Source organism: Crocodylus siamensis, chromosome 5 (genome assembly GCF_052110815.1).
Source record: "Crocodylus siamensis isolate JL-2025a chromosome 5, ASM5211081v1, whole genome shotgun sequence".
In the NCBI taxonomy this organism is placed as follows: Eukaryota; Metazoa; Chordata; order Crocodylia; family Crocodylidae; genus Crocodylus; species Crocodylus siamensis.
The window spans coordinates 77,475,104-77,497,268 of NC_143399.1; the positions used below are offsets into that span (position 1 = coordinate 77,475,104).

At 42.3% G+C, this 22,165-nt stretch overlaps 1 protein-coding gene across 3 annotated transcripts in view; it reads right to left on the reverse strand.

Annotated features, from left to right (window-relative positions):
* TPPP (tubulin polymerization promoting protein) overlaps positions 1 to 22,165 on the reverse strand; it is a 113,169-nt gene that overhangs the window by 87,548 nt on the left and 3,456 nt on the right. For 2 of the 3 annotated variants that reach the window (XM_090049241.1, XM_090049243.1), the window contains exons 2-3: positions 12,669 to 12,761; positions 10,121 to 10,435 (exon numbers count right to left, since the gene is read on the reverse strand). In XM_090049241.1, coding sequence (XP_089905367.1) covers positions 10,121 to 10,435; positions 12,669 to 12,688 — 335 coding nt within the window. In that variant the 5' untranslated portion in view covers positions 12,689 to 12,761. The remainder of the gene's footprint in view (positions 1 to 10,120; positions 10,436 to 12,668; positions 12,762 to 22,165) is intronic. The other variant, XM_090049242.1, reaches the window with a different exon arrangement.

Here is a 22,165-nt window from a genome sequence, read left to right on the forward strand (position 1 = left end):
AGGGTTTGTTCTGTTGAACTCTCTACAGGTAGGGTAATCCCCAATATACTCTTTATAGTTAAGCCAGTGCTTTAGCTTGCTTTGAATTTTCTTCCATGAAGAAGGGAAGAACTCAAATCACAATCCTAGTCTCTTGACTAGAAAATACTTATTGGTAAAGCAGGTTTAACTTTTACAGTTAAAGGCCATCTGATTTAGCTGAACAAGTAAGCAAAATACCTGTGATTAGCAAAACTATGCAAAAAAAAAAAAAAGTAGACCTGACATGGTGGAAAGTACATGATACAGGATGACATGCGAGAGTCCCTGCCACATCCCCAATCAAAAAATAGACTTATGACCCAGAGCTGCATCAGGAAACAAAATTTATCAGATAGTACATATTGTCCAACAACTTTGTTTCCTCTTGTTAGACAACCAAAAAAGGCTGGGAAGCTTAAGGAAAAACACAAGCATACCAGATATTTAATATCTGTGTGCAACACAGCTACACAGAACATTATTCATAACATCGTAACTGTCAAACAGTACTGACCTGTAAATTTTACATGTATACAAGTGAGCCTGTCTATGTATCTATGCATCTTCCTTCCCATAATGGCTCTTTTCTACCAAGGTGGTTCAGCCTTTTCTTTCAAAGAAAAAAATTATCATTAATATTCACTGGTACACATACATTTTGGCTACCTTAATTAAGGTCTTTGGTTTCCTAGCTAAGACAATGTGCTGGATCACCCAGTTGGTATCTTAATTTAAAATCAGGTGTCCCCTACTGTTGCCCTTGCCCTATTGGTTATGGGCAATAAGTAACATGACACAGGCATCATTACACTTGCTGTCATTGTCAACCTGAAAAAAAAAAAAAAAACATGCATGTATACAAAGCAAAAATTTCTTGCAATAGCGAGCAACATTGTAAGTACTGGCTGAGAGGCACAGATTGGTCACCACTAATTTAAATTCATGATACAATTATATGATGTGCGAGAGAAAATAACTTTTAAAACTATTTTAAATCATTTTCTGCTCCAGTTTACCTGCTTTTTCAGCTCTGACCATTGATTAGTGCAGATCATTCTCTATGCAACATTCTCAATCCAGTCAGTACTAATAATATCTTTTACACAGTCATATCAGGGTACACAAGTATAATTAAACAGTACACTAGGATTGCACACTTTAAGGCACTGCATTGCCATGAAAATAATCTTTCTGCTATGAAATAGTAAAGTGTAATTGAAAGCTATCTTATAACATGCTTCATTAACCTACGGAAACCAATTTGGAACTCTTGCTACATTGCACAGCATATTCATAAGACTCACAACAGACATTAGAAAACATCAAGCAGAACACACTCCAACTTCTTGGGTAGATATTTGCATTGAATGAGCCCAGGTGTCAAAGTACTACTCCTTACAAGTGTCTGAAGTAAGCAACATGCAACAATATAATTTAGTGCATATAAATGACAACTTTAGTTGTATTCTGTATGTCAAGTGGGAAAAGCACACATTCAACCTTGCCAAGAGTTTAGACAAAGCAGCTGTTTAGAATTACATATGGTTTAGTTCTTCCACGGTCTTACCACAGCAGCTAGCTACTGCTGAAATAAGACCCGGATGGCCTCAGGTAGACATGCTATTTGAGAGATGTATGTGATCTAGACTGTGGGAACTAGGCTAAACAGCTACTTGCAAGTTGCACTGATGTTAGAACATGGGTGGGTCCTGTTCAGAAGTCAGGACACAATGCAGTGTATTGTGAGGACTCTCCATGGGAACCAAAATGATCTTACTTAAAAATATGGAAGAGACTTTTCTGGCTCCTTGGAACACGTGGCTTCCTCAGTAACAAGGAAACATGTCAAGGCAACATAAGAAACTATTACTGGAATCTGAGAGGACAATTAAAGTTTCAATTGATCTTTTCCCAAATATATTTTTGGAGGGTTGTAGTGGGAGGGCAAGATATATTTACAAAGTTTCTCTAGGTTAACAGTAGTCTTCGATAACAATCCAGTATAGAACCACAAAAATTTGTTTAAAATTTAACACATAGTAACATCAAAACAAACAAATGTTTCCATGGAGACAACTACTTAAACAAATGCTCACAAGGGATCCAAGGCATGACGTCACACAAGCCTGACTGCAACCATAGTAACGTGCCAGTATAAACAGAAATATTTTGATTTTTCTATCAAGTAATGTCATGGAATTAGCAGTTTTATGGCGGTGCTCAAATCATTTTCTTGTGGCATTTAGTATTTGCATGTTTAAAATAAGAGCAAAGGTATTTATATCAGGGGTATTATTATTACCACATTAACTACATCCAACAAGTGGAGCATGTGCGTGGAACATCTACTGTATCAAATTCTCCAGAGCAGTTGCTGACCCCAATAAACAAAGAAATTTATGTTCCCAAAGCAACATGTCGGAATGCTGGTCAGAGGTCAGTCGCATCTATTCTTCTTGTATATTTTCTTTCTATAGTAAGGAAAAAAAAAACTAATATTCCTAGACCTGATGTGTCAGTGGCTTAATGTCTTGCTGGATTAACACCGAAAATCCACCCACATTTTGTTTTCCATAGCAAATGCTATTTTTTTTCCTCCCGTGTCTAACTAGCTATTAGCCTACTTCCTCTAAGGCCATAATATTGACTAAATTTAATCTCAATGTCCCTGCAAGTGAAGTGGGACAGGTCAACAGGTTTTATAAATCAGCTGTCAGGACCAAATAATGTTGCTTGTGTAACAAGTCAAAGCAGGGGAGAAAAAAACCCAAAACCCTGTAGAAATGAAGGCAATTTTCCCAGATGCTGAAAAATGCCTAAGGAAACCTCCATTCCAACATTTATCTAATGCCCACTAGGGGTAATTTAAAATATACTACGGTACCACTCTTGCACGCTATAAAAAACACACCTACATAAAACACAGAAGGTGTACCGGGAAAAAGGAGCAGTCGTTGGAACAAATCCAGTGTTTTAACAGTAGCCTAGCTTCCCAGTAGGAGCATGGTTATACAACATGTGAAATGCATCTCTTTTTTATTTTCATTTTTTGCATTTCTGCTATGAAAATTCAGTGTCCAACATCTTGAACAGTTCATTATTGCAACTGTACCTTCTTTTGCATTAAATTATACTTTCAAAAAGAAAATTACAGGTTTCACACCTTTTAGCTGGAATTCTTTGCTGATCTGTCATATTGCCCACATTTGTCAGGTTTTTGTGCTTTCTTGCTTGGCACATTAAGTGATAGGGCTAGTTTCACTGATTTCAGTAAAGCAATAGTGCTAAAACTCACAATAAAGATATGAAACGCAAAGCCAGGTTTGAACCCAGATGTCTCTCACACACACACACGGACTACCAACATTCAACCCACATGTCAGGTAAGTCCCAAGGCCACTGGGACCACTGAGGCACCTTAAATGCTGTAACAACCCTTCTCCACTCTGCCCTGTCTTTGGCTAAATTTGCGCTCTCTATCAGTTGAAGCCCTGTCCAGTCCTTAATATTGGTTCCCCAGCTCTTCTTGGGTCTACCTCCTCTTTCTCTTTCCCTCCATTGTGCCCTGCATTATGGTGCTGGCAAGGGTGTCCAGCCTTCTCATGATAGGTCCAAACCATTGCAGCTTCCTTCATCACACAATCTCCAACAACAGTTTGTTCAACCCACACATGCAACAAAGAAGGTCCTTACTCCCAATCTACTAGCTTCCATGCTAAATTGAATTAATTCACTCTGTAAGTAACAATCTACAAGCATTGCTAGTTATTTCAGAGAGACAGTGGGGCTTTCCACCCAGCAGTTCTCTTCCTATGAAAACAGCTAATGCAACAAGAGCTGCTTACCACAAAGATGCACTTCCAGTTCTGGCCTACTGGATTTTCAAAAGCACATTTTATTATATTAGTTCAGTTTTAATAATCTCATTTGTTTTTGGAGATGAGAAAAAATGCAGTTGTCCAGCACAATATTTGAATAGTGTTGCACGTATTGAGAACTGCATCTTTATAGACTTTTTGTAGTACAGGAAAAGCAATTCAGAAATCCATTCCTCTCTCTCGTGTTTCAGGTTAGTTAAATATAACCCACATACCTAGACCTGGTTCAATTATTTGCCATGAATTCAATTCTTTTTTCCTATTTGTAATGCTGATTTCTATAAATGCATGCCATATGCATAAGTATTAGTCTCTGCAAATACCCTCTGAATTGTTCTCAAGATGTTCTCTTAAACCAAGGGTTGTCAACTACGGGTACACATACCCCCAGGAGTACTTGAGAAGGCCCTAGGGGTACGCACGGGCAGGAATAGAGTACTGCCATACAACATCCTGTTAGAAATATTATTAAAAATGCATTATCAATAGCAGATTTAGAAAAAAAACACAGCTGCTAGCCCTCCTTGTCTCCTTAATGGGAGAGGGAAGGCGGGGGTTGGAAATTGAAGGGAAAACCACCAAAGGCCCTTTGTACTAAGGTATCACTCTCTCTTTGTTCTGCAAATTTACTATCTCTTTGTTACACTAAATCACACTTTCTTTCATGACCCCCACATTCTTAGGCTAAGATAAGAGCAATTGCCATTTTAGCCTTCAGGTTGAACCTTGAGTAACCTTGGATCCCTTCTACGCACGCGTGATAACCTAATGCATATTAAGCCTATCCGCCCTGCATACTTAAGTAGTTAATTATAATGCACATGGGACGTATGAAGCGACATGTTTACATATATGTTTGTATGAACCGGAAATGAGTTGTAAAAGTTCCTCCTTCTGCACACGTGGTCAGGAGAGAGGGGATAAAAGCCTGCTAATGATTGTGCCCGGGGGCAGAGTGTTTGATCTTTTGTCTCTCTCTCTGACCCTATTTGCAAATATATACCTTTTGTGTTGCTAATAGAGTGTGTCTGTAGCTGAAGGTTTTTTTCCGCCTCCCGAGAAACGAACCGCGATTTTTACATCAATCCTATGTAGGCACCGCCCAGCCAGAAGCTTGCATGTGGCAGCTCCTGCCGCTCCGCATTCGGCTGTGCGCCACCCCTCCCCCCGCCACTGCTCTGCATCCAGCCACTAGGGGGTACACTGATCCAGAAAGGTTAAAACCCCCATCTTAAATTATTTCTAGTGTTTAATAGGTTGCCTTTTAACTGATTATATTCTCCAGTCAAATGACTGAAAGCTGTTAAAAATCAGTATAATGAGCAAAAGAGATACATCTTAATGCAATTGTAGATGCACTGGCCCCTGGGACCCAATCCTGGCACATGGGGGGGGTGAGGGTGGGAGGGAGCAGTGCCATGCCCCTGGGATCCAAACCCAGCAGACAAAAGGTGCTACTGGACAGGAGGCCTCCAGGACCCAAACCCAGCAAGCAACATGTGGAAGAGGGCGGGTGCTGGGCTCCAGGTCCCAATCCAGCCTCACAGACAGGCTCCATGCCACTCATCTGGCCCACTGGAAAAAAAAAAAAATTGAGCACCACTGCTGTCTAGTATCCTCTCACACAAAACTAGTGGAGTTATAAGAGTCCAATCTGAATTTATACTTCCACACAGAGATTAACAGCATTTCACAATAATTATGTTAATAGGATTTCAGAAGCTAAAATTAACACATGGCTTCACAATCCATAGCTAGTAATAAAATGAAGCTTAATTCAATCCCTCAATATTCAACCAAATACTGTCCACGCTGAAAAAGATTACCAGATCCTACCACGTATTCATCACCCAAGATAAGACCCAGTCTGATCTATCAGTTCTAAGGCACTGGCCTTATGCAAAAGTTTTCCTGTAAGGGAGAAGGACAACTGAATTAACTACCATTCATACATATGGAGGGGGACCCACATATATATGCATGGGTGAGAAAGATACTGTTTAATTATGATGAAGAATGATTCTAAATATTCACCAGATTCCACAACACATTCCATTAACATGCCCTACAAGTAGAGTTGGTTAGAAAAAAAAAACTGATTTGAAGAATGCATTTGGAAAAGCCCCTGCAATATTTCATAGGACCTGTAGATTGGGTCTCATGACTCCATTGTTTTTCTTATGGGCCTGACTCCCTGTCTGGACTTTTATTTCCCACAATGCACAAATGTCTCTCCTCTTGCTGAACAATTCAGGTGGACTCTGCAAATCCCTTATCGCCCAAGATACAGCTACCATTCCAGCCATGGAATTTTTTTTTCCACCCAGCAAAAGACCTTAGTTGTAAGCTTGGTAAAAGATGAAGGTTTTCAAATAAAGCAGATTTTGCAAAAACGAGATAAATCACAAATCCAGTTTTCTGTGGGGAAAAGAAAAAAAGAGGGAAAAGATTCAGCCACCAAAATTTTTCACTGTGCTCTGAAAATAACCTTAAGGTAGACAAAAAAAAGAGACTCTTCAACAGAAGTTATGGGCTACTCAGTATTAGTAAGTCAGAGAATCTGGCCCTTGATTTTTTTGGTTGGATGTAAAGCCAAAGAAAAGTAGCAATAGTTTTGCATGGATTAACATATCCAGGACACCCGTTGTGTACAGAAGTGTCCCTGAGAACAGCCTAGGGAACATAATGCCAATGCCCTAGTACAGCAACAGTCAATGTTTTGGTGCAACAAGAGAGACCAGTAGCAGAGTAGGGGTGGGAGGGGTGCTATCCATGGGCCAGGATCAGGCGCTGCTCTGCAAATTGGGTATCCCAGTGCCAAATCAGGGCCCTGTGCCACCTCCCTTGGCCCTGCACCACAGGATCAGGGGCCCAGTCCCGAGCTGCCTCTGCTTGGCCCAACACTGCAGGATCAGGCCCCACACTACCTCTAGACAGACCCTGTGTACCCAGACAAGGCCCCAGGCCACCTCTGCATGCTGATTCAGCATACTATCTGGCCCATGGTGCTCCTCATGGGTCCCAAAATTTGGCAACAGAAAGGCAGCAGTTGCTGCCACAGCTCCCCCACCATCACATTTTCAGGCTGCCCAGGGACTGGACGGCATAGCTCAGCAGTCCAGATCTGGACTGCAGGCCAGGAGTTGAGCACCCCTACTCCAGTAGCTGGCCTGTTAAAAATCCATATAAAACAAAAAAAGTCTCTTATTAAAGTTAACTAAAAAGTTATTTGTGCGCTATATTCAGCACTTCTGAGGGCTGAATGGATCCTGCTAAGACATGCATCAAAATGAATATGCTACAAGACGTATTTATATTATATATAAAATAAATAATACATCTTGTAGCATATTCATTTTGATGCATGTCTTAGCATATATACACACATTTTATATGCATTAGCCATCCTAGTGAAAAGACAGCTTCTACTACACTGACCTCTTTAAAATAAAATCAAAATCTAGAAGTAAGCTGGAAATACAGCTCTTGGAAAAGGAGTTCAAAAACAGCCAGAGGTCCCCCTGAGTCTAGCAGTTCATCAGACTAGCACAGTTAAGACATGATAGTTTCAGTAGCCCAGAATACACAAGGGAGTAACGTGGCTAGGAGGTAACCTTTGACTCTGCAGCTCAAATGATCAAGTGCCTGTGTACAGCTGTGTCACAGGGGAATCGTCTTTGGCAAAAGTCTGGAGAGCATCTTTAATTCATGCCTCTGGAACCACAGTAAAAAGCCTTGCTGAAAAAGCAGATAACTATATTAAATGATAGAACCACACTGGGAGGCCTGGACAATGAAATACCAACAGCAGAACATCTGATTTTGTTAATTTCCCCTATTTCAACTATTTTATTTTCTGACTATTAAAAAACAGCTTCAGTAATACAAAAAGCTGACAACCAGAATGGAAGACAGCTGTATCAGAACAGCCAGCACTCCAGGGCTGTGTTTCTTCAAAAATATAACATAATTACTTCTGCAAGAGCTGCACAGGAGTGACTGCAATCCTGGCTTTTCCAGAAAAGTTGAGAAGACTAGAAATCTCTGGACTACTGTTATATAACTACAACAATATAATTGCACAGGACACCACGGAGCAAACAGGGATCACTGGGAACAGAAAGGACATGGATAGCCATTGATTTGTTCTCTCTTTAGCCTTTGCACCCAATAAGTCACACTTCACTTCCCCAGAGCAGAAGTAGATCCACTCCACCCCACCGTGCATCACGCCTTCAGAATCCATTAAATCTAGAGCACGGCAACACATTAGAATATACTGGAGCTTTCACACCACTAGCCACATGGAAACAAGCCTAAGAAAGAAGCCATAAGATCTGTTATTTCCCACTAAAGCAGATTTAAATGGGTCAAAAACTACTTCAAAATAAACAGAGCCATCATCCATCAAATTCATAAAATCCTAAAGCCCTCACACTTCCAACCTTAAAACGGGATAGTTAATTGATAACATTCCACTTGAAGTATGGTGCTTGGTAATGGCAACAGGAACTCCAGCCAACACTGTCAGGGAACAACAGGAGAGACAGACAGAGAGATACAGAGACTCATCCAAAAACAAAGAAGTTGGAGCACAGGTGGGATTGCTGACTGCCTAGATGCAAAGAGGGAGCAAGAAGCAAACAATTGAAAGGAAACATTCTTGCCACAAACGTAGCCTGTTTCCCCCCTCAGATGATTAAAAATGCTAGGAAAAGAACTAGTGGACAAGGTTGTTTAACCATAAACAACAGAGTCATTCAAGAATTGATTAAACGAAATCATGCAAATACTGCACATCACACAAGATGGCCAGCAAAAGGTCAAGAGCCTTTTCTCCTCTGTTTCTTTATCCTTTGATAGAGTCTACAGAGCCAACATTTGTATCAAGCTTCCTTTAATTGTACCTGCACAGAATCTGCAAACTGAAGCCCCCAAGTAACCTTTATGCCCCCCATCCCTGTTACTGAATGTTCAAAGAGACGTACCTAGAATAGGCGACACTACTTAAAATTTGTCCCCAGTGATAGCTAGATGCTGGGTAACAGTTACTGAATGAATGAAGAGCAGAGGTTCTAACTAGATTACTTATTCCCCCCCTTCCTTGTCCACCGCTGCTACTGTCCCAAGCTGACCCAGGGGTAGGGGAGCACCAGAGCCACTCTTGCTCCACTAACTGTGTTCTGCTGGGAACAGCAGCAGCTGCACCAGGTAGATTCCCCTCCATGAGTCTGCTCCAGGGCTAGCAGGGAACCAACCCCCAGGGGGACTGAGCAGGAAGGGGGGACCTGCCCACTGCTATCACAACTGCTGTCCCAAGGTGTTCCTGAACAACCTGGCTGGAGCAAGGCAGGGATGGCCTCTGGAACACCCCCAGCCCCAGGGGAAGCTAAAAAGAGCAGGGACAGTAGCAGAGGTGAGGGTAGAGGTGGGGGGGGAACAAGTTGCTAAGCATTGAAGGGGAAAGAGCGGGTGCTGAGAGCAGGCAGTGGGAAGGGAGGAATTCTTCTTGATTCGGGGATTTCAAAGAAGTCCCTGGCTGCTGCTCTCACAGCGTGGTCTGAAAGGGGATGCGACTGCACTACTGTACTCCTGGATCTGTTCCTGCACCTCTCCCATTAGCCAGAAAAGGCTATGTCTTCCGACTTTTGGAAAGCTGGAAAGGTCCATCTTACTCTGCGCTGTTGCAGTTCTGCTGCTTAGTAAACCCACCTTCAGAGTGGGAAACAGTATGTGACTGGAGCACATGGCTGTTATTTTAAACTGTCTGATTTGGTGAATCTGCTTCCTGGTCTTCCAAGAAAGAGTAAAATGCTGTATATGGCTTATATACCTCATCAGCTCCAATGCTTTGGCTTCTTCAGAACAAACACTTGTAACATTCAGGCTAGACAAAAAAAATGAATGCTTGTGGACTGTTCCAATAAATGTGCCTCTTCTCTTCTCTGCCCACACAACACCACCTCCATAGCTTAACAAATGCAACAAACAGACTAACTGGCTAGTTAAAAGTCAGCTTCTCAGAAGTTAGATGCTTTGCTTTCAAAGCAACAGAGAATGCATCTTAGAGCAACTAGGAAAGAGTCAGTGTATCAGAAGAACACGTATATAATACCTGTTATTGCTTGCAGATGCTAGTTATATCAGTAAAAGCTTTTTGGAGAGGAAAAAAAAAAAGCTCATTAGGGACAAGGAACGAAGCAGAGGGAAAAAGAACTTACTTGATTTTACTGAAGACAATGTCAACATCTGTGATCGTCACATTCTTCCCATCTATCACATGACAGTCCTTACATAACTTGGACCAGTTCTTCCCATGCATTTCTTTTCCTGTGGCTCTGGTATCTCCATGGATGGCAAATTTTCTAAAAGCCTCTTCAAGGGCACTGAGCTCTCCTGCCACGGCCCCCTCATGGGAACTGTTGGACTCACAGGACAACCGTTTAGCTGCCTTCTCCTTTACTGGATCTGCTGGAGACTTTGGAGGAGTCTTATTTGCAGATTTAGCGGACTTCGTTTTGCTGTCAGCCATTGTGCTGCAAAGAGGAAGGGTTGGGGGGAAAAAAGCAGCAAACAATTAGTAAATTTCTTGCTAATTAATTTGCATGGCTTTCCCTTTATTAGGATGCCCTTGAGAACTATACATTCCCCTGTTCATGTCAGAGTCTCTGGAGGCCACTTAGGTATGCAATTAGCAGTAACTTTGTACACCTCCTATTTGGATTTTCCCTAACAGTCCAAAGGCACAAATATATCCACAAAAATATTGTATGGCCTGGTTTCATAAAAAAGTTGCAAAACCATTCACGTCTAGAAAAATCCTCCAATATATAGAGCCAGAGGACAAAAATGAAAATTCTAAAAAAGTCAAGAAAACTTACCTCTTCCATCATTATAGCAGCTGATGCAACGGTACTCACCAACCCTCGTTTTCTACAGAAAGCTACACTGGGCACGATTGTGGTCTCAGTCATTGGTGTAACCCCACTGTTTTAGAAACTTAGAAGCTTTATCTCCAGGACTATTGTAATAAAATACATTTCTGTAATGGAAATGAATCCATTTCTGGGGTATATTAGTGGTCACAAGGGCTAACAAATATAGAATCCTCAAACTTCTTGGACATTGCCCTTCTGTTAGCAAAACCAGTAGCTGGAAATCTGAGAACTGATCTGCCCAAGCATTTTGAAGTGAAGGCCTGCAGGAAGCAGCAGTGATAAAAAGCATGCCCTTGTTCCAGAAGACAGCATTCAGATTTGGTTTCATCTAGCCTCTCTATTCCCCATAGACTTCTCCTGAAGGGCATGTCCATTGCAAAGTACTGTGGAGAAAGTAAGCCTTATGCTACTTCACTCGATATGTGTTTTCAGTCACTAAACACAGGGCACCAAGAAAAGAGGTACAACTTCACAGACCTGAAAGACTAATCTACCTGAGACACTCATCAGTGATAATGCAGAGAAAGACATACCACTCCAATCCAACTCACCCCTCTCTATATATGGACTGAACGACACTTTCTATTTATCCTGTCTGCCCTTCTGAAATGGTAAAAAGATCTTCTCTTTTAACTCTAATTTAGTTGCACTTATATCACATTGGCTAGCCACAGAGACTACGTACACAATGCAATATATAGCCAATGAGAGTTTTATTACATGGAAGGCCCGTCTTGGTTGCCTCCAGCGCACACATATAACAGCAACAAATGTGACGAAAAGAACTCTTAGCTTCTATCTGCCCCTAGTTTTCCCACAGGCTAACTGCCAATTGTCTGATGTAAAGCTAAGGAACCAATATGTACCCTTACACCCCAAACTATGTTCTTTTCCTGCTCAGTCCAAGTCTTGTACCCCATAGTACCCGATCGTAACAGTTGAGCATCTACTACTCACTGTGTAACGTGCTAATAAGCTTATGGCTTTTTCAAATTCAAGCCTGGATCCCAAGGACATGCTTATACCCTGTCCTGATACTCACAATGTATAAAGTATGGCTACCAGTTGTAAGTGTACCACTGGAAAGTGTACCACTGGAAATCATTCATACCTGAAATGTCACAAAGCTCTCTGGGCACCACTACATGTGCATTGAAGCTGCTCCGATGCACTATAATTATAGCGCATTAGATTGATTAATCAAGTCTGCTGGAGCATGGCAATTACTGAGCTCCATCAGAATCCAATGTCATGTGTTTCAGCATCCCCATACTGAAAAACGGTGGCGGGGTGTTTTAACTGAAGCTCATTCAACAAGTTTTACTAAAGCACCCCCCACTGCCATTTTTCAGCGTGGGGACACTGATACACACAACACTTCAGGCATTTGGTTAGAGCAGCTCTCTAGGCACTTTAATTAAAGCCTGCCCTCCGAGCACATGTATAAATGCTCTCCATGACTGACTTCTACTCATTTTCAGGAAGCAGTGAAAACAGAATGATAAAGTTCAGTGTTGGGTAACAGTAACCACAGATTTCCTACTTTTTAGTATTTCTTGTTTGCTCTAGCTGCAGCAGTGTAATTATAGTCACTTGGATTCTTTGGCTGGTTTTTAACTGTCTGGCCAAAAGTCTTTCAGTCACTACATTGTGTCACATGGCCAGGGAACTAACTCTCTTTGAAATTTATACTCTCAAAGAAAGCAGCTAAGTTAGTTCAACATAACACCAAAGACACCCCCCACCTCCAACCCCCACACACACAGGTTTCCCCTAAAATTACTTTGACAACACAAACAAAATCAAAGACAGGTACCATAAATGTTTTTACCTATTTTCAACAGAGGGCATCCTCTCTGTACGAGTCTGCGAGTGACGAGACAGCAGTCTACAATGAACTTCTCAGAGCAGGAGTTTTGCAGCCCTATGTTAGAGACAAAGACTAATACAAAGGAGCTTTGCATTGCCGCTACGTGATAAATTTCCACCATGCAATATATCTGTAAGTAAACAGCGTGGACTATGAAGCAGTCTTGTATATATTAAAGATTTTTAAATATATAGATTTTAAAAAGGGCTCGGAGAACAAGATATGTTACACTATAAAGAATTCTTCTTATGTTATCTAGGCAAACATGAAGCAGATAAAAATGGCAGAAAACAGGATAGAAGATTTAATATAGAAGTCTCATGGAAAGCTGAAGACATACACCATCTTCTACCCACACAAAGTCACCTGTCAAGAATGACCCTTTTTCTACAGTGAGATTTTTAGGAAGATCTGCAGCCTACAACACCACTGGTCTATGCCATCATTTGTGCTAGTTGCGAGCATTTGTACCAAATGTACCGTCCAGACTTGGTCTAAACAGAATTAAGCTATATTTTATCTAAAACATCCCCGCCCCCTTCTCTCTCTGCCCCCAAAGGAAGGGTTTTAAAACCAAGCCACAAAGATCCTCAAACCCTTGGTCAAAGCCATACAAAGCATGAAGTCAAAGAATACACTGCTCCACATCTGCAGACATCTGAATCTAAAAAAGAAACTTGTGGGCCCCAACTGCTTCTAACCCCCAATAGCTCCAGACAGAAACAGAAAGCATCTCTAAAAGCTTGAATCTATGCCATATCTGACACTGTGGCTCAACATCAACCTGACCCCAGAAGCAGACAAGAAGACAGAAGGGCCCTAGACCTGCTGTGGTAGAATACCTGCAGCCAGTATCAGTTAGCAGCTTTATTTTGCACCAAATAAGAGGTTTTAACTGACTGCTTCTGCACAGCACAGCAGCAATGGCAAAACTCCCAGTCAAGACAAAGTAACTCTGCTAGTTTTCAGTAAAAAGATAAAAGGTCATTGTTTTGGCCATGAGGGATATCTGCCCATGGTCAAGTCAGCTATATCCTGTTATCTTGCCCTCTCTTCCAGTTGTCAGTTGCACCAATTGAAATCCCATTATATGTACTCAACAGCAAGCGTTAAGTGGGCCTATGAGTCTAACCTATGCTCCATCATATGCTACTTCTGCACGTGGTCTCCACATCTAGTCAGAGAAATTATTCAGTGCGTTAGTCCAAGGAAGTCATGTTTTTTAATAGCCTGTGAATAAATCAGAGATGATAATATAGCTTACTTATTACCTCAGTCTCTGAAGAATGCTAAGAGGAACATATACAGACTTAAAATCACTCAGTATCGAAATGAATACTCTCTCTCTTCTCTCACCCCCATCAATAAAATGCCTTCCAAGTACATGACTTCCAGCAATCCTAGAAAAGCCACAGAGAATACTCCAGTCAGATAGCTTTCTTTTCATTTCAGTTTTGATTTTGTCAATGTAAGTGCAAAGAATTTCTGACCACCTAAAACACAAGATGAAAGGCCTAACTGTTAGAGTTGGGCTTTCCCCACAGTTGTCACAGATTTTTGTGGAAATTCCCTCTTTGTCTGAATAGCCATGTTAGCTACGATTTATCTTTGCAAATCTTTTCTGAAATTACGAAGCTTAGCAAAAAGGCTACCTCATAGCTTGTGTTCATGAAAATGCTGATTCATCATCAACTATAAGCTTTCAGATAGTACAAAGAATGCACTCAAAGCTTCTGTGAACTTTTGAGGGCAAATATTCAGAAATCCCTTAAAAGACAAGTATTTGACCTAGCTAGCATGAAAAAAACGTGAGCTGAAATAGGGAGTAAAAATGTTAGCTTCTGTTAAGGCTGAGAAAACAGCAGTCATTTCAAAAAGAAAATGTACAGTGATTTTCAAAGAGAAAAATCAACTAATTAGCAGTTTGGGGAGGAGGTAGGTAAGCAGCCAACAAAGACAAAAGAACAGGTTAGGGACTATTTAGAAAAGTTGGACGTGTACAAGTCAATGAGGCTAGATATGATACACCTACTGTGATTGCAGAGCTGCTAGCCATTCTTTGAAAATTCATGGTGATTGGGAGAAATCCCAAATGATTGAAAAAGGACAGATATAGTGCCATTCTTTAAGAAAGAGAAGAACGAGGATCTAAGGAACTACAGGCCAGTCAGCCTCACCTCAGTCCCTGGAAAAATCATGGAGCAGATCCCTATGGAATCCATTTCTAAGGACTTGAGGAAAAGGAGATTAGGCACAGTCAGCATGAATTCACCAAGGGCAAGTCATGTCTGACCAACCCGACTGCCTTCTGTGATGAGATCACTGGTTCTGTAGACGAAGAGACAACAGTGACCATAAAATACCTGGACTTGAGCAAAGCTTTTGATACGCCACCCACAACATTCTCACAAGTAAGCTAAAGACATACAGGTCAGATGAATGGACTGCAATGTGGATAGAAAACTGGCTGGACTGTTGTGCTCAAAGAGTAGTAATCAGTGGCTCAATGTCTAGCTGGCAGTAGTATCAAGTAGAGTGACCCAGGGGTCAGTCCTGGAACTGGCTTTATTCAGTATCTTCATCAATGACCTGAGAGAGATGGGATGAAGTGCACCCTCAGTACGCTTGCAGGTAACTCCAAGCTGGGGAGGAGTAGTAGCTTTGCTGGAGGATACAGATAGGATTCAGAGAGACCTAGAAAAAATGAGGATTGCACAAAAAGAAATCTCATGAAGTTCAATAATGAGTAGTACAAAATCCTGCACTTAGGGATGAATCCCATGCACCAGTACAGGGACTGGCTAAGCAGTAACTCTGCAGAAAAGGTTACAATGGACAATAACCTGAATATGAGCCAACAGTGTGCCCCTGTTGAGAAGAAGGCTAATGGCATACTGGGCTGCACTGGTAGAAGTGTAGCCAGCAGATAGAGGGAAGTGATTACTCCATTCAATTCACCACTGTTGAGGCCACATTTGGAGTACTGTGTCCAGTTTTGCTCCCCCCGCCCCTTTCCCCCCCACTACAGAAAGGATGTAGACAAATTGGAGAGAGTCTAGAGGAGAGCAACAAAAATGATTAGGGAGCTAGGGCACATGACTGCTGAGGACAGGCTGAGGAAACTGGGCTTATTTAATCTACAGAAGAGAAGACAGAGAGGATTTAATAGCAGCCTTCAACTACCTGAAGGGTGGTTACAAAGAGGATGGAACTAGACTGTTCTCAGTGGTGGCAGATGACAGAACAAGAAGCAATGGTTTTAAAGTTGCAACAAGGGAAGTTCAGGCAAGATATTAGGTAAAATTCTCTCATGAGGGTAGTCAAGCACTGTAATAGGTTACCTAGAGAGATGGTAGACTCTCCATCCTTGGAGGTTAAGACCCAAGTAGACAAAGCCATGGCTGGGATGATATGGCTTGGGCTGGTCCTGCTTTGAGCAGAGCGTTGGATGAGATGACCTCCTGAGGTCCCTTCCATCCCCAACTTTCTAGGATTCTATTACATATTCACTGCTGAAGTTTTCTCAAAGCCAAATATTATAAAACTTAAGAAAACCTTCATAAAGACTTAGTCACACACAACCACACCCACATCCTGAAGTATGTAATTAAGGTTATGGTCATTTGGGTAACTTTGCTATCCTTCCCACACCACCACCAAAAAACACACATTGCAGTTTCAAGGAGGATGTTATATAGAAACACGTCAACTTCAAACCCAGCCTTAAGGCTGTTAGCATCCCCCACTCTCTTCCTCCTAAACATCAGCAACTTCAGGCCACCATATTGCCACCACTTTGCACAGAGCTGACCACAATGGTTAATAACGGTCACAAGCTGGCAGAGGGTAGATTCAGACTAGACATCAGGAGGCGCTACTTCACCATCAGGGTGGCCAGGATCTGGAACCAACTTCCAAGAGAAGCAGTGCTGGCTCCTACCCTGGGAGTCTTTAAGAGGAGGCTGGATGAACACCTTGCTGGGGTTGTTTGACCCCAGTACTTTTTCCTGCCGAGGCAGGGGGTCGGACTTGATGATCTGCTCAGGTCCCTTCCAACCCTATTAACTATGAAACTATAACAAATATAATTTAAGAGAGAGAAAAGAAGAAAGCAAGCTGGGTTTCTCTTGCATATTTGCAGAGAGGAAGGGGGTGCAGGGAAGGGGAAGGAACAGTGTTCATCCGAAAACTTTCTGACCTCTTGTTCGTATTTAGACTGCTACGCTTTAAAGCAGGGCTGTCCAACTGGCAGCCCACCAGCCACGTGCAGCTCATGAGAAGTTAACATGAAGCCTGTAGCTTTCTACCTGGCTGCCCCTTTGCCCACTGCTACTATCTCCACGGAGCTAGGGTCTCTTCTCCTTTCCTTGCCTTCCAAAATATCCTGCCCACCTCTGCCCTACCTACCTACTTTGATTAGGCTATGAGGTGAAAATCTACCCCAGCTCCTATATTAAGTGAACAGAATGCTGATGGTCTTAGTTTAAGCACTGTTCATTCCCTCCCCCCCACCAAACACCAAATAAAACCAGCCAAGAAGTCCTACTCATCACTAAGAGCATTTTAACCCAATTTTTGATGCCTCAGTGCCAAGCCATTTCTAAGCTTGGATATCCCCAAAAAGCATTAGAGAAATCTCTCAGAGATGAGATCACCTAACTTTTCAGAAATCCCCATTTCATTTCCAAATCCCTTGTCCAATTTGCTTCCAGCTTCCCAGGAAAAAAAATTTCCATCCCAGCATCAGATCATAACCCTGAACTATTAGGTAGGTTGCTTTCAACTGGAGGCACTGAGTGTCATATCAAGTTTACAATAGGAGCCTTGTTTCATCATGAACTCATTCAGAAGAAGCCAGTGTTTCTTCATAGAATGCACTCAAATAGGGCAGTAGAGACAAAGGATTAGAACAGGCCAGCACACTACTAGCTCTAGAGTATGTTTATTATAACCTCAAATTTCAGATAATCTAATTACCAGAGAGATGTATACCTTAAACCAGGTTTGACTAATTGCCCTGCTAACTTTTCAGTAACTTCTCTCTTTAAACTATTCACCAACTGGCAATTGGCAGAGACCGGATCAGAATCTTGCAAACCACATAAGCAGTCCTCAGTGCAGGCTATTTAAAGGGAAGAAAGGCATTTTTAAAATGTTCCCTGGGAAAAGATTAAAAGGGAAAAGGATCTACAGAACACAAGATGAAGGATAACTACAGCTGACCTTGCACTCCCAGAGAGAAGGACTTCCAAAAACTACTTCTACCTACTGCATGTCCTGTGGCACCCCAGCCCCAAGCCAGACTTGGCACGGACAAAACCAACCACTGTAGGGCACTGCTTCACAGGACAGCAAAGAACAAAGGCTTCCCTGGCAAGGCCTCTACACTCAATGAAGGGAACTGTGGCAAAACTACTGTACATATGGCAGGGGTTCTCAATCTTTTTAGGTTGGAGGTACCCCTCAGAATATGCCAGCTCATCTACAGCTGAATACAACACCTACCCATGGTGACAAATTACAATTCTGGAAGGAGAGGCAGACAGCTGTGGTCCTCGATGGGTCCCTAAAAGTCATTAAGTGGCCTTCTACCCCTGTTTTAGAAGAACATACTAGATGCCATTTTCACATGAGAGATCTTGATTTGCAAATAGCAGCAAACATTTGTTTTCTTCCTCAAGTGTATCATTGTTTCTGTTTTGCTTTAATATTTGCTGTCTTCTTGTTGTTTTTAAAATATTACATAATTGTATTTATAGGGAAATCTCATCTGTTTTCTGTATGTAATTATTTATGCCAAATTAAAGCAACAGTGACAAAGTTCAACAGATGGAATTTTTCCCCCCATATCTTTGGGTAAACATTCAAACTTAGAAAAGAGCCGAGCAGCTGGAGAAGTGAAATCTTCTCCTTATTCAGTGGCAGTCGCTTTAAGCAATTGCAGTGCAAGCTTCCCTGGCATTTCCTCTTGTAGAGCTCTGTAAGAATCAGAGTTAATGCAGTCCTTTTTTTCTAAGACTTTGCCCTGGGCTGAATTGCTCTAAATCAGGACTCAAGTCTGCAAGATAATGTGAAGTCACTCAGCAACACAGTAGGTTTGGGATGTAGGCAGCATGTTGTTCACTGTAAACTCAACTTTAGCCTGAAGCATGTTTCAAAGTGGTGCACAGGATTCAGATTCATAGCCCTTAAGAAAAAAATGCATGGCCAAAACCTATGGAGTTCTTTGAAAATCTATTTGTATCCAGTACTATGGACAGGGCATGGTAGGGTAAGATACAGAACTTACTTAAGCCTCCACCAACTCACATCCACTGCTGTCAGAAAACTGAATGACACCTTTCTCAATGCTTTTCCTACTTCACAAAAAACTAGAATGTCAGATTCTTGTGCCAGTCAAAAGAACTGCATTGAAAGATAACAGTGAATCTTGTCTCTGACAACAAATGGTTATTATTTTTATTACCAAAACCAAAGCTAACTAGCAGTGTAATTTATGTTACAAGACTACTGATGTACACAAGTAAATTCAGTTATCAGTAAATTATATTACCCCAAAGAAAATTCTTCAGGTTGTTTAAAGAGGAACACCCAACCACATTAATTATTAAAATAATAAATACAGACAGCTAAGATGTTCTTTGTAAACATAACTTAATCCAACACATACACACTCCACCTCTCCAGAGCGTACAGTAATAGACACACTGCAACCATCACAACTGCACTGCATCAGAACTTTAACTCCAACTACGAGCAATGCGCTGCTCTAAGGCATCTGCCTGCCAGTGGAATGTATGATGTACTATTTTCCACTATGTTCATTCTACATCCATAGATGAATCCCCCTCAACAAGTTTGTTCCCAGATCTGCTGGGCTGCCATCCACTGTGCCATACATGTCACATGCAAAATATTTAGAGTGTCCACACCCAGGAAGAAGGCCAGCTCAGGCTTCCCAGAATATCAAAATATTCTGTAATTTGCAAGGGGCTTCAAATTCACTTTTATTATAACATGAAACACAAAAGATGCCTAACTGTTCAGTCCAGATGTTCTCTCAAAGCACAACAATGAGAGGACTGAACTAAACAGGTACACATATAGCAATAGTTTCAAGGAGTCTTTGCTTATTTAACCTCATAGCTCTCCTTCACAATACTTTTTTTTTTTTTTTTAAGTGAGTCACCACTGGTTCTATATAAAAGGTCCCAAGCCATATTAAACCTTAGGGTTAGTGGGCTGCACTCCACTGACCCTTGTAGATCTGCTGTACTGCTAACACAGCCCAAATCCTTCATTTCCTAGTATATTTTCCTCATGTGTCAAAATACTACTTTCAGAATTACGGAAGAAACTGCTCAACAGTGAAAAATTTGAAGAACTGTCTAGCTTAACAGAAAGCAACTTAAGAGGCTTCACTGCCATGTTTAAAGCACTTTCACAGAGAGAAAAAATACCAGGTATTAAAGGACTTATTTCCTCTAGTGGACAGAAGCATGAAAAGGAACCAATTTAGGAATAGGGCACAATTATTGTAATGGAGAAAACAATTAACTATGAAGGGACTACGAACAATGAAGGGACTACGAACAATTACAATCAACTATGAAGGGAAGTAGAAACTCCATTTCTTGATATAGTACTTTCAAAGCAGGGTGCTTTAATCACAGAGGAAATATGCTTAGTCCAACATTTCTGGAAATTGTGCTGTAGTCAAATGCAAGGTACTGGGCTTCACGCTGGGTAAATGGGTGAAATCCAGTAGTCTGCAATACAAACCAGGTCAGACTAGATCAGAAGCATCAAACAGATGGCCTGCAGGCTGATTCCAGCCCACAGATCTGTGTCATTCAGTCCACAGGGCTCCTGGAGCTGCTGAGACTTAGGCAGTAGGGCAAGTAGGACCACATTAATCCTCGCAGCTCCCTGAGCTGGCACAACAGTCTCTGAGCCCACTGACAAATTCCCAGGTACAGAGCCATATCATAAACTCATTTTGTCAGCAGCAAGGTGAGGGGTGGCAGTGTTAAGTCCTGCAGCTTCCTGACCCAACACAGCAGCTCCAGGTACTTCTGGGGCTTAGCACAACCAACACTCACTCACCCTGTTGACAGAGGTGGGTTCAGGTCTGGATCCAATCTGCAAGGAGCCCTGAAATCCAGATCCAGCTCAGGAAGCCAAATGCCCTTGAGAACCTAAGACTAGATCATCATATAGCCCAGTAGGTGGCAACCATTTCAAGCTGTGGGCTGAAACAATCTGGCTCCTGTTCCCTGCAGGACAGGTGGTTTTTATGGCATGTCAGTAGCAGGGGCTTTCCCTGCACCTGCACCAGGGCTAGACTGCAAGAAACCGCACCTGTGCCACTACTGCTTCTCCCAGCTCCTCACTCCCCAGCTGGGGCACAGATGCAGCTTCCAGCCAGTGGAGAGCTATGCCAAGGCCAGGCAGCAGGAAATTACAACCACAACCATGTTGTTGCATCTTCTGCACTGCAGCCAAGAGGCAAGGGTGCAAGGAAAGGGAGGAGGAAGAAGCAGAAGCAGCATGGATGCAGCTTCCAGCTGCCCAGCCCTGGTGCAGCTCCCCACTAGCCAGAAACTGCACCCATGCCACAGCCAGACCTGGGGGGAGAAGAAACAGCGACAACAAGGGCTCAGCTGGAAGTTGCTCAGCTCTGTGCAAGTTAGCCTTGGTGCAGGCACAGGCATAAGCAAAGCCCTCAGGCTCTGCAGGAAAAATCCAGTGGCTCTGCAGGCTAGATCTAACTCATGGGCTGTATGGCTGCTTGAACACACTTAAAAAAAAAAAAAAAAGCTTTACCAGAAGCAGTACATTACTTAGACCTGGCTCTGTAATGTCCATATAGAAGATCATGCACTTCAGTGGTGCTTTTTGGTGCTTTAATAGCTGATTCAATCCACTATTAGATAAAAGTGCCAAAAAAGCCCCACTGAAGAGCCCAATCTATATAGACATCGGGCAAGTCGAGTCCAAATAAGATGCTGCCTATTCTGGACATGTGCTGGGCTTGACATGGGGCACATGGAGTTTAAAGTAAAGCACCACTGGGGGAAGGGGGGGTTAAGTCTGCAAGCAGCATACATTGCCAGCTCCTGATTTGACCTAGGGCTTTCCAACTTCTAAGCAGCTGGGAGCCACAATGAGGCAAGGGTTGCATGCCACAGGCTATTCCCCCTTCCCCCATTCCACCACTGTGCCGCACATATAGACAGTCCCCACCCCCTAAAACCTCCCAGTCTATGGGTTCCCTTCCTGTACTGCACCACAGGCCCTTCCAGCATCACAGGCTGAGCTACCCAGCACCAAGGACAAGAGCAGGAAGCAAAAGACAGTAAAGGCAGGAAAATCTGGAGATCTTGGCTGCTGCAGAAGAAGCCAGAATTATGGGGGAGCAACTGCTAGATGGAAGCCCAGGTGTTCCCAAATTAAAC